We start from the raw sequence: 12,714 nt of genomic DNA, 5'->3' as shown, positions 1-12,714 counted from the left end.
AGTCCAAATATCATTATTCCTTTCGCATACTAGAAACTTATTTATTTCTGGTTGATTCAAGGTTTAGGTTTAGGATTAGTTTGGGATTAAAATAAGAGATTTCTAGTCACAAAATATGATTTCTGATTTTATGCCTAAAAATTAACTACGAGTAGTTGTCCTGTGTTATCAATAACTTTCTATTTGGCATAGTTATTATTCATGAAAACCATGCAAACCTTAAGAAACAAAGTCAAAAAAGAAATTAAAAAGCAGAAAAGAAAACATGGACACAATTCGGAGAACAATTATTAAATAAATATAATCACAATAACAAAAGCTTTTGGAACAAAATCAGAACAATATTCGGAAGAAAAAAAAAAGGAAATAAGAACAGTAAGAGATGAAAGAAACAATATAAAAGTAAACACACAAGACATATTAAAGACATGGAGGGAATTTTTTGAAGTAGAAGTAGATGAATACGAAGATCAAAGAGAATTATACGACGATATAAGGATATGAGAGGAAGAGGAAGTGGATGATGCCACAGAGAAAATCCAATTAGGAAAAACGTATTGAGGAGATATTATAGAAACCGAAATGAGAAAATATTGAAGATAAACAAAAAAGGGATGAAAATTGAAGATATTAAATATAGCATGGAACACAAATAAATTATCTAGAGACTAGAAAGTAAATCAACTGAGAACACTACATAAAAAAGAAGATGGTCCAATGTGTGAAAATTACAGAGCAATATACCTATCGTCATATATCATTGATGAGAAAATGGAGGAGGAGCAAAGTATATATAGGAAAAGAAAACGAACAATAGATAACATTACCTATTGAGGAACCTAACAGAAAGGGAATAGAAAAAGTAGAAGAATTACATATCACATTCATCAATATATCGAAATAGACGGTTTAGTATATGCAGAAGATATAATAATCCTAGTAGATATATTTAAGAAAATGGAAGGAAAGTAGACATATGGATAAAGACATAGAAGACCTGAGAAACGAAGTAAAGATCAAGAAAAGCAAAAGGATATAAATAAATCAAAAATGAAAACATGGGAAAGATTTAATAATGAAAGGACAACGAATAGGTAGAGTGAGCAATTTTGAATATGTGGGAATCTAATTAATAGATATAGAGATAGCAAACAGAGTGAGAAAAAAACAAATTTTATGTACTTTGCACTTAATAAGACAATTCACGGGAAAAAGGAAATAGGAGAAGACATAAAAACAAGTCGATAAATGTACCCACGTTAATATATGGAAGTGAAACTTAAGTAATGAACAAAAAGATACAGAATAGAATAGTAGCGGCGAAGATGAAGCTGAAACTGAGAAAAATTGCCAAGAAAACGAGGATGAATATAATAGGAAAGTAAATATTTTTAGAGAAGCAGGGATACAAAGTAGTTAAAAGATGTTTAAAGTGGTATAGACACATAAAGAGAGGAACAGCACAAAGCCGGATAAGAAAAGTGACAGAAGCAAAAAGATATAAGAGCAGAAGATAAAAAACTTGGCTACAACAAGTAGCATAGGAAGAGGGGAAACAAGGGGAAACAAGGGAAAAAAATACACAGATGAATGGAATAGCAAAGAATCGGAAAGAATGGAAATAAGAAAATCCAAATACTGTGATGCTCGAAAGGGAATAGAGAAAGAAAAAAAAATAAGAAGAAGAAGAAAACCTATTCGTTATCATCTGGTATCTTTTGGTTTAAATATAAGCGCGATATTTTTCATAAAATTGCAATTACCCATCGTTATTTTAAAATAGTTCGAAATTCTAACAATACAATTATTTTTTATTTATCTCATAACTGTAAATCATTGAAAAAAAAATTCTGAGCGAGAATTTGACCCCAAAAGGAATCTAGATAATTTCTATTCAATTTATATGATTTAATAGGAGTATTAAATTTCATCCGGAACAGGCAAGAGCACAATGATTGGTACAATACCGGTACATTTTGGCTTCCGCATTATCTGTACTTTTGTACCCCTCACCGCTTATTCTACACCTATGTTAAGTGGCTGTGGTGTGATGCGACAACCCAACTATTAACCATTACTGCCAGTGTCGGGTCATTTTTTCGTCGATATAGAAATCAATATAAAATCGCATGAAAAGTTCTATTTTTTAAATAATTCTTGACAAATACCTGTTAAAATATTAAAAAAAAATACATAAATATATTTTTATAAATAATGAGAATAAATTAGTGTTACAAAGAAACTAGCCCTAAACAGCTTCAAAGACACTAACCTCCTGTGAGACAGTGAGACAGTGGACGTCATCAACTTATCCCAATCTACGTAATGTCACGTGAATATCGATCTTCAGAATGAAGTGGAAATAAAACCAAAGTGACTAAAATTGTGCGCGTAATGTTTTCAGAAAATTTGATGAGAGTATTTTTGATTAACGCTTATCTAAATAACATTAATTTTCTATTTGTTCAGTAATCAATCTGTTGTTAAATGTTAATAAACAATAAGTATTATTAGATTGACTTTATTAATAATACATAAATGAAGCACAATAATACATGAATAAAAGTATGCACGTAACGCAGTATATAAAATGCACTTGAAAAAGTCTTTCGTTTAATTATAAATGAATGGACTGTAAAAAACACTTTTGTATAAACACTGATAACTGGATGTGAACTGCTGAATGCGACTGGCTGTCGCGTGGGCTGGTGGCGGACTGACCGTGGTGGGTCATCCTTCGGGGCTCTTCAGACGGAAGGGGAAGAGCAATAAAATTTGGCTCTTTTGGTTTCCCGTCTACCTGACATTTTTATTTCGCACAGGCACAATTACATTTAGTGTGCGCATCGTTGCTATACTCCAACACAATCAATAAACGATTTAACTATAAAAGAAAACAATAGTAGCAACTGAAGAAAAATAGAGTGAATTTTTTTATGTAACAAACTAGATATGTAAAGAAGTGATATGAGAGATTGACAGTTCTCGTAAGGACTGTAGCAGTGAAAAACTTTATTCTATCATTTCTGTTACAAATGAAACAATTTAACACAAACTTGTCCTCGAACATTGTTTTTCATCAGTAACATCTAATAAGAATCATACTACAATTTTCGTCGTCGAGAGACTCAACATATATTGGTTGATGTTTTGGTTATAAAGCTATACTCGTACCAAAAGACCCGATTCTCTTACAAAAACAAAGTTAGGTAGAGGTCACTAAAATGATGTCAAACATTACTATCATTATATCTTATTTATTGGTGACGTACAAAAAGCCTACCAATATAGTGGCGCTAAAAACACTGAAACCGACCTAATCACGGCAAATTCGGTCGAAAATCAGGGAAATGCTCATAGTTTCGATTACTTTGTCACGGTTCACCATGAATTCATTGCATAGGATCAAATAGTCAGTAAGCAATTCGTCGTAAACAGTAGGAGTCGTAGATAGACAATTCATTGCTTTTTCACAACGATAATGCGCCATCATATTCCAGGTTCCTTGTGACTTTTTTCTCTTATCTTAATAACTTAAAAATCAACTCGGGGTACGCGCCTTGAGTCTATTGAAACTTATTCACTCAAGACACAAATGAAGCATTGGCATAATTTTATTGGGTTCAAAGGAGCAAATTTTGAAGGCGATAATATGAATAAATGAATAGTTGACATTTTGAACATTTCGCTTCAAATCATTTCCCATCACTTCATCTTCATTTTTGGTAATATGAAAAGAATGTCAACAATGGTTGAAAGTCAGTATTCTCTCTAAACGCAATCCTAGATTATATGGATATTCCAATAAAGCAATCCAAATATAAAATATTTACTATGATCGATATTGATGATGATCTTGTTAATTGTAAAGAAAGGCGTATACTAAAGATGCTAGTACTGAGAGTATTGAAGAATCCTGCATTTGGCTGAAGAAATAAAGTATAATGCTGTAGTAGCGGAAATACCAAGTACATTTATAAATGAAGACAGAGTACTAAACTGAAATATGCTGGGAATTAATGAAGTACCTGGGCATCACAGCTCCATTTTTCACCTCACGCTCTATATTTTCCGGAGGAAACGGATTGCAAATACCTCCATAAACCATTTTATTGTTTTATAATTGTGATAATAAAGTTGAATAGTTTCTTATCAAAATTATAGGATTAGTTTTGTTCTGCATGAAATTTATGTTTCTCTATGGTTGTACCAAACATTCATTATATGTATCTTAGCATTTTACTAGCGGCACAAAGTTAACATTGAAGTGCCCAAGAAACCGTGATGAAATACATTATTAGTTTGACTCAAAGTTGACAACGAAGAGACAAATAAAACTTCATTAGAAAAAACTATGTCCTCGATTCAAAGTAAAAGTGGAAGCATCGAAGAAAACATGACAAAATGGACAAGAATCATAGAATTTTCCTTGTGTTCTTGATCATACAGAGATCAAAGGATTTGAATCCAATAAAGCCGACAGAGAAAGAACACAAATGCCTCTTATTGACCGATATCCTTTTTTATGGTGTAAGAAAATGCCCTATAAGAAAAAATAGAGATACTGAAAGGTAATCATGTAGTGTCTTTCCGGATTAGATCACTCTAAGGAATTAGATCTAGCAATGTCGAGTGTAGATTCTGTAAGGAGGAGGATTAAGCCACTATTCCTAATCCATAATATATCATATGTAAAAAAATTATACCAGAATTCATATTTTGTAGAACGCTCTATATAGAAATAACCAGTGCTAACAATTGTCGTTTCCATATGTGCTTTTGGTATCACGTAAACTACTTCTCAAAAACCTAAGACAATATCAATTTGATACTAGTAGATCCTCGAGCTTGTGTAAATCTAAGAATGTTCCTTTTTATATCAATACCCTCGAAGCTCATTTTCCGTAAATTGTAAGTTTCTCCTCGATGTCTTAAATCTATTCTATATTCTATTCTTCCGTTCGTGACAACGTGATCACAGTGTAATTTCTTTTTTGGTCTTTTCGAATCTTCTGGTATCCAGGCTGCAAGAACTCAAAGCAACAAAGAGAAAGCGAAACATTTGAGGGTAAACCGTTCAATGGAATTGGGCTCGGTATAGTGCCTGAAGAAGCGATTACAGATTGAGCATCAGCCTTACTTTCTATAGTAAATATTAAATTTTTAATTTAATGACAGTTTATTAATGAAGTTATAGAGATAAGCAATTTCTACATTTGTTTTATGATCGAAATGGATGATTAAGATTATCTTTGATGAAATATTTTGTATGAGATTCAAAACATTCAAAATGATCAATTCTACTATAGTACGTCACTGGTATAACCTGAGACCTAAGCATAAGCCTCTATTGAGAAATAATGAGGCATAAGGGCTTTCCTCGACCTTATCATCATTGACGAAAAGGACTAAAATTGTGAACGGTAGATCGATTTAAAAATGTTTTGACCGCAAGAGATGCCAAGCTTTGTGCGTGCAGGAGCTTTGGGATTTTTTGGATAATAGACCATATTCAGGTCTTTATGTCAGAATAAATGTAATCCTATATTGGTTGAACGACGGTTTTACAGACTTCTTTGTATAACTACAATACTCCCGAGTCAAAACATTTAATTTTATTGAGTCGTTTCAACATGATTTTCTACCGTATAAATTATCTACTCAGTTCATACATCGAACTTTGAAATTCAACTACTTTTTTTATCTATCACTTAACTCCATATTTTCTTAGGTATGATCTTTAATAAATAATTAAAGTCACTTCAAACGTAGATTTTATAAAAAAGCTTACTAACCATAACAAGAAAAACTTGGTTGCCATTAACACGCATAAGATTGCGTTAGTATGCTCTGGACAGACAAACATGGCAGACGTTGACGTTGTGTGGGCTACTGCCTTCTACTTGACATATTTTCATACAAAATGTGAACAAATACACAGCGCAACGTAAACATATTATTTCGGCGAAAGCTCGTGAGTGACACTAATCACGCGCCAATTGATCATAAGCGCTTACCATAAGCTTTCTTTGATCTATGTTCAAAAACAGATCTAGAAGCTCATGCTAGCCCATCCAAACACCACATTTAATTGCTTGTGTTTCTGGACTCTTGTTGAGAATTGTGTAGCATCAAGTTTTTATGCGTTTTGTCGAATATTGAATTGCCTTTTCAGAGCATTTTTCCCACTGCCCTCACAGGGTGATATACACTACAGCCGAATCTGCAATGAACACAGGAAATAGTCATATGGTATTCTATACCTTTCCATCATGCAAGGCACTGTTAATTATGTAGACCACATATTGCTGAAGAATCTAACGCATTTATGGACAAACACTACATCAAGTCCCATTATGAAGAAATCGTGTGATCTTGGTGGTTAGGGGAAAGGGTTGAGACTGTTAAACTCTGTGGAGGATGCTGTAAATTGAAGTTATGGTAGATTAGAATGAAATACCCTAAGGAGATATCAACTGCCTCATCAGAACCGAAACTAGGAGCATCAATAATTGTATAAAGAATTATCGGGGGCTCATGCTTATTACAGTCTAACGAATTGAAAATCTAATCATGAATTAAGAAAGTAGCACTTAATATGTTTGTCAGAAATTAAAACAATTGACATTGGATGTATTTATTTTTAGTGGGACATGTTTGATTGTTTAACAAATTCGTTCGTTACCGTTGTTTTTAATTTGGAAGGGTTTTTAAGGAGATGTTTGCAACTTCCAGATGATTCAGTCTAGTTGCAAATGAAGTCTTTAATATAAGTTTTATCTTCATTGATATCCAACTGGCTCTTTTACATTTGACACTTAAATTATATCATATGTTTGGATTCAATTTTACTTGCAACTTTCTTTGCCACTGAATTCACTTAATTTATATTTGACAACGAAAAAACATCATTTCACTATAAATAATAATAGCATATAATGAAGCTTTCTTATGTCTGTCAAAAATGTTGTCAACCAAGATTGGAAACTCATAATTTTTATATAAATATGCAATTAGTTGTATGGAATTGCATACTTAAGACCTAATATTTTAGCTAGGATTCAACTGACGAATTAAAAATTAATGTTTGTATGATGTCACTTTTAATACTGCCATTTTTTGAAATTTCACTCCTGATTATCCTTTTTGGTCCTCCGTTGTATCATTTAATTTTAAATTTAATATAACTATCAACACTTGAAGGTTGATAATTTCCACTGTCAAGCACTTTATATATGTGAAAAATTCACACAATGAATACCTGAGGAAATTTTTAATGTATATTTTGTTCCAGGTTTGGCCCAATTCAAAAACTCTTTTAGTTCCTCAGGTCCTGGTTCATGTTTATCAGGTAAGTTGTTTCAATCCTTTTTGATTTTAAAAATCGAACTACAAATGTACAATTCTTGTCAATACTTAAAATATGCTCCAATTGTGTCTAGGTGTCAAGGCGTTGAGTCGCTCTACTGCTTTGCTTCATCATTTTTGTTCACGGTGGCTTCACCCATTTTTCTATTCCTATTCTTTCCAAATATTCTCTACATTCTTCTATCAATTTTTTCCGGGGATGATATCTTTTCTTTTTCGCTCCTTCTTCCCTTAATAAGAAACTTTTTACCCAACTATCTTAGTCCATTCTGTCTATTTGCCTCATGCAACGAAATTTTTTTGCTCTGACCACATATTCCATCTCAGCTTGACCCTACAAGGCTTTGCGTACGTTTTTCTTCTTCGTTTTGCTCCTGCACTCCTCCGATAATTCTTCTTAGTACCTTCTTCTTCCATATTTTTATTTTGTCGTCTTCTTTTTTGTTCATAATCCAACACCCGCTGCCATATAGCACCGTTGGTTATGAAAATGCTTAGCGGCTCTTTTGATGTTAATATTCCTCCTAGCTCCTAGCTGCAAACGCCAGTTTTTTGTCAATTTCCCTGGTTTCATCTCCTTCGTTTATTACTGTCTTTCTCAGGTATTAGAATTCCTGGACTCGGCGGGTGTAATTTGGGCGCTAACCATCCTTCTTTACCTGTCTGACCAAGAAGGGTAGATAAACCGACATGTATTTTCGGCGTTAAGAAGTGCAGGTAGTTCGAGTCATAAAATAACCCAATAGAGGGAAAGTTGATAGATTTTTAAGTAGGTTAGTAGAGTGTTACAAAAATATTGTGAGGAAACTTTATTAAGGGCAGATTTTTCATTTAAAAAAGTGTGCAAAGTAGCCCCCTCTAACGGTAAATTTTTTCAGACCTTAAGTGATAATAGGTCATTTCTCTTATAGGAAAATCTAAAAATACAAAAATATATCTTATTATAAATTTATAAATTATAAATAACTGTATTTCATAAATCAGGTACCTCAGTCGGTTAGCGCCCAAAATACAGATAGGATTAAAATGACCCTTCGATCTTGGCGCCTAGTTTACATGTTGTAAAAAGTACATTAATCCTTTAGCGCCCAAATTACATCCGCCCCCTGGACTGTATGAAATTCCTCTTTTGCTCTGTCAGCACCTTTAATTGGTTGAATACAGGGCCGGACTAAGCTAGGGGCTTGGGAGGGCTATAGCCCCGGGCCCCAGGTCCAAGAGGGCCCCATCATTTGGAAATCATTCAGTATTTTTTGATGTGTTGATACCACAAATCTAACGTATTGATATTATTTTGTGAATTTTTCCGGGTTTTCGAATTCCTTAAGGGGGCCCGTCATTATTTTAGCCCCGGGCCTTATAAATCTTAATCCGGCCCTGGTTGAATATAATCAAATCCTTTCTTATCTTCATATATTTGGTCTTTCATCCATTTATGTGTAAGGCATATTCATTTGCTTTCTTTTCAAAAGGTAAATATACATTTTGAAATATTTGGATTTCAAGTTATGCTTTCTTGTAAACGGTAAATCGTCTAGCAATAGCCCTTGAATTTGTTTTAAATGTAGCTGCTACTCTTTGACAATCCTTCAAGTACTTGAAGAAGATGTATTTGTTTTTCTTACCATATTCCGTACGCTAACTATTGTATCTCGATCAACTAAATTTAAAATTTTATGTGATTCATTTTGTTTGGTTCTGTTTCTCGACATTGTTCAATGGCTCTAGCTCTAGAAAGTTTTTTTACATTATCCATTACGGCTACACTAGATTTTAATAAACATTCGCCTCAGGTAAATTGAAACAGGTTTGAGTATTTTAAGTACTTCAAAATTTAAATTAAAATTGTGTTACGAGATGGCGAATGTAAAACTAGTACTCAAAAATAAGTAATTAATTCCATTAGCTCCAATTTCCAAGCATATCGAATTAAGCTTTGATCCAATAACCAAAAAACTTAATATTCGTTGTACAGATTTTTTTAAACGCGTCCTTTTATGATGATAAATGATCTCTGATGATAAAATTTGTATCTGCATAGTTTATTGAGTTATAGACATTAAGAGAAAGAAATAATCAAATTAAAAGCCACCCCAACGCAAAACGGGCTGGTATTGTCCTTCCGCTTGTGAATAATGTACCGTTTAACATGATAGTAATGTGATAGATCGAAATTTTAATGTAGCAAGTGACTATTACAACTCGAACATCTATTATATACACTCTGTATTTAATGGTACGTAAAATGTGCTCGTTGTAGGGGTGTCATGCGATTTACATCATTAGCGATGCTTTTTTTTACGAAACTGTTACGTAACAATGACGTGATTGATCTGAAAAAAGTCGACGTTACGAAATTATGTAAAGCAGATGTTGACCATTTGAAATAATTAGTAGAATAAAATCACTAATCTAAATTACTTTGCTTGTACGTCGGATTACTTTAAAATTTTGCGCATTATCATATTTTTTTCCAATAGAATAATATGCTCTAAACAATTCCGTATTATACAACTCAGCGCATTCGAAAATCGAGAGGTTGACTTTTTAACCCTACTTTCCCGGACTAATAATAATTTTATAAATTCCTACTATTATCATTTCCAGGATCACAATGAGAACATGTTACGTTGGTGGTGTAAATCACTTTATTTTCTCATCATGATGGAGTAGGCTCCCGGGCTTTTCGAAGTTTAGATACATATTTCAATTTTTGTAATTTATATTTCGTATTAGTTAATTTCTCGATTTTTGTTGTAAAGACTCTAATTCGGAATAATAGGAGTCATCAGTTACATTAGTTAACGTGAATTAAAACAAAACAAAACTGAAATAATATTTGAAATCTTAAAGACATCCTGTATAAGCAGGAAATTGAGTTGACGTAAAAAATTATGGTTTCTACAAATTTTACTACGGGCTCAACATCCATTCTAGCTTTAATCAATTAAAATATTTGCGTACTATAATATTAAATGGCAAACAAACACATTACCCCTGTTTGTAGCAAACCGACGCTAGGCGTCTGCGGCCCGTACACCCCTTTTTCACCCCCCCTTAGGCCCCTACAACCAGCCGGAAAGGGATCGTCGGGGATAGAGGGGAGATCTTTGTGAACGAGCCTTTCCTGGAATTGGGTGGTAATTTACATAGCGTTGTTTTAGAGGCAAAAGAGGCTCTATCTGGATGTGAACGTGTGTGTGAGTATGGGTGAGAGTTACAACGTCTGTTATGCGCATGGCAGGATCGATAACAAAATTCTTATTGCTAATCTTGATGGGATCTTTGTTTGCTTTTCGCTACCGGATACCGATCGAGGGCCAATAGAATGTTTCCATTTTCTTTATCAATCTCTTTTTAAAGGACTTAAGCAAATGATTCTTGGTATATTGGTTCTAATTGTGATTGTTCTATAGTTTGTTAGCTCTCTTATTATTGAAAAAGGAACACTTTTCAGATTAACAATTTCGCATGTCAACATAATACTTATCTATTATTTTTTCTTAATTTAATTTTCTTCATATGCCGAATCTAAATTTGTAATAGTGTTTCTGCACCACCTTTAGTTTCGGAGAAATTTTGTTACATTCTCGGAAATAATGACAGATTAAGTTGTTTTCATCCATTGAATCGCAAAAGGGCTCTTACATTGTATTGTTTTGAAAGAGGCAGTTTAGCACTATCGAGATTTTTTTTCAATTGTTCAATGACAACACAAGGTATAAATAATATTACGTATTTCCTTAGATTTTTTCTTGTGATCGTACAAATATGATACAAAGACTTCTTCCACAAAATTAAAAACGTAAAATGAAATTGTTTCACGTTGTTTTAAAGCATGAGCAGCTAACAAATACTAACGTAGTATCTTATTCCCAGATTTATTTGCTAAAATATGTACCCGAATGCACCTGTATCAAATCAGAGAATAAAAAAATTTTCCATTTTAGTGGACCAAATATGCAATTTTTAAGTTGTTATATATTTTATGTTTATTGCGAAGAAACTAATGGTTTAGAGCTGAATTGCCCCCAAACGTCATATTTTGGGCCCCCCATATACGCATCTGCTCTATGTCAGTTCTTATGCGAAGCACCCTGTATAAGTCATCAAACAAAAAACATTCCTGAAATAAAAGACTAGAAACTTTATATCAACATCCGTTAAAATTGATCTGATATTGAAACTGCGGAGATCAAAATTGTTATAGATGGAAGATAATCTAGCTTGGACCAAAAAGAAGCAGATCAAATTTCTTATTCTGCATTCAAAATCAACGTCAAAAATTATTTCTCTGATATGAAGTTCGACAAAGACTCTCTTTTTATTTTAGATTCTGAAACGTGTAAAAACTTTTGGCACATATACTTGAAACCTTTTCCATATTCAGAGAAAACTTTTATACACCATTTCATGAGGCGAAATCATACTTTTATATCTACCATTTAAATGTAAAATTATTTCTAGTTTTTCACAATTATCTTTTATATGAGCAAAATAACTCAATCTTCTTATTGTACTAAAAAATCATTCATAGGGTACATGTCTAAGTAGTACACTGAATCTTTTGTTAACAGAAACTTGCTAAAAATTGCTGCCTCTTCTCTATAATTCCAACCAGTATAGAGTCAAATAATTTAGCTTTTTCTGTCGTTAAGCTTGGAGGCTTAGCCAAGTCTATGAGCTTAATCTGGACAAACATTTTTCTGTAATGTATTTTAGTTTTATTCCAAAGTATAATAGATGTAGCTTTTTACAAAATCTGGATATTTTTTTGTGTGTTTAAATCATAAACATGTCACAAATGTGATAAAAGCTGCTATATATCCAGAGCACATGTTTTACAGGAAACGTGAAAGTAAGCTTGGTCGGATAGTAAATAAAAATTAAATTACTGTCAGAAAAGCATAATTTTTGACTGAAAAATTTATTTCAATATATCCAATAGACCTAAAATGTATTTTGAGCATCTTAGAAGTAATTAATATAATCGTTTACAACAGAAGGAAATCTCAAAAAAATAGGTATTCACTTAAAATTCTTATATTAACGATTTTCGAGCTTTCCAACGTTTGAGATAAATTTAATTTTATTCTTCGATTTTTTTAGTTTGATTTCCTATAAGAAGTGTTTTTGTCTGCTTCTTTAATTTATTATATTAATAACAATACTAGAGAATCCAGAAGAACTTAAGTAATTGTTTAAAAGACAAATATGCATAGCGACATAATAATAAGATCAATTCAACAACAAATTTTCCTTAAAAAACTTCAATAATAAATGTTGGAGAAGTCTAGAAATAATCCAGTTCAAAGTAGAGCTTTTCGATTAAAAATATCAACTGTT

The 12,714-nt window shown here is 32.6% G+C and overlaps 1 protein-coding gene across 1 annotated transcript in view; it reads left to right on the top strand.

The window, feature by feature from the left end:
* LOC130440651 (visual system homeobox 2-like) overlaps positions 1-12,714 on the top strand; it is a 173,582-nt gene that overhangs the window by 32,252 nt on the left and 128,616 nt on the right. The window contains exon 2 of the mRNA XM_056773912.1: positions 7,295-7,351. Within this exon, the coding sequence (XP_056629890.1) occupies positions 7,295-7,351 (57 nt within the window). The remainder of the gene's footprint in view (positions 1-7,294; positions 7,352-12,714) is intronic.

Source organism: Diorhabda sublineata, chromosome 2 (assembly GCF_026230105.1).
Source record: "Diorhabda sublineata isolate icDioSubl1.1 chromosome 2, icDioSubl1.1, whole genome shotgun sequence".
NCBI lineage: Eukaryota > Metazoa > Arthropoda > Insecta > Coleoptera > Chrysomelidae > Diorhabda > Diorhabda sublineata.
The sequence above is the reverse complement of the archived record's forward strand: the minus strand, read 5'-3'. Positions and strand labels throughout refer to the sequence as shown.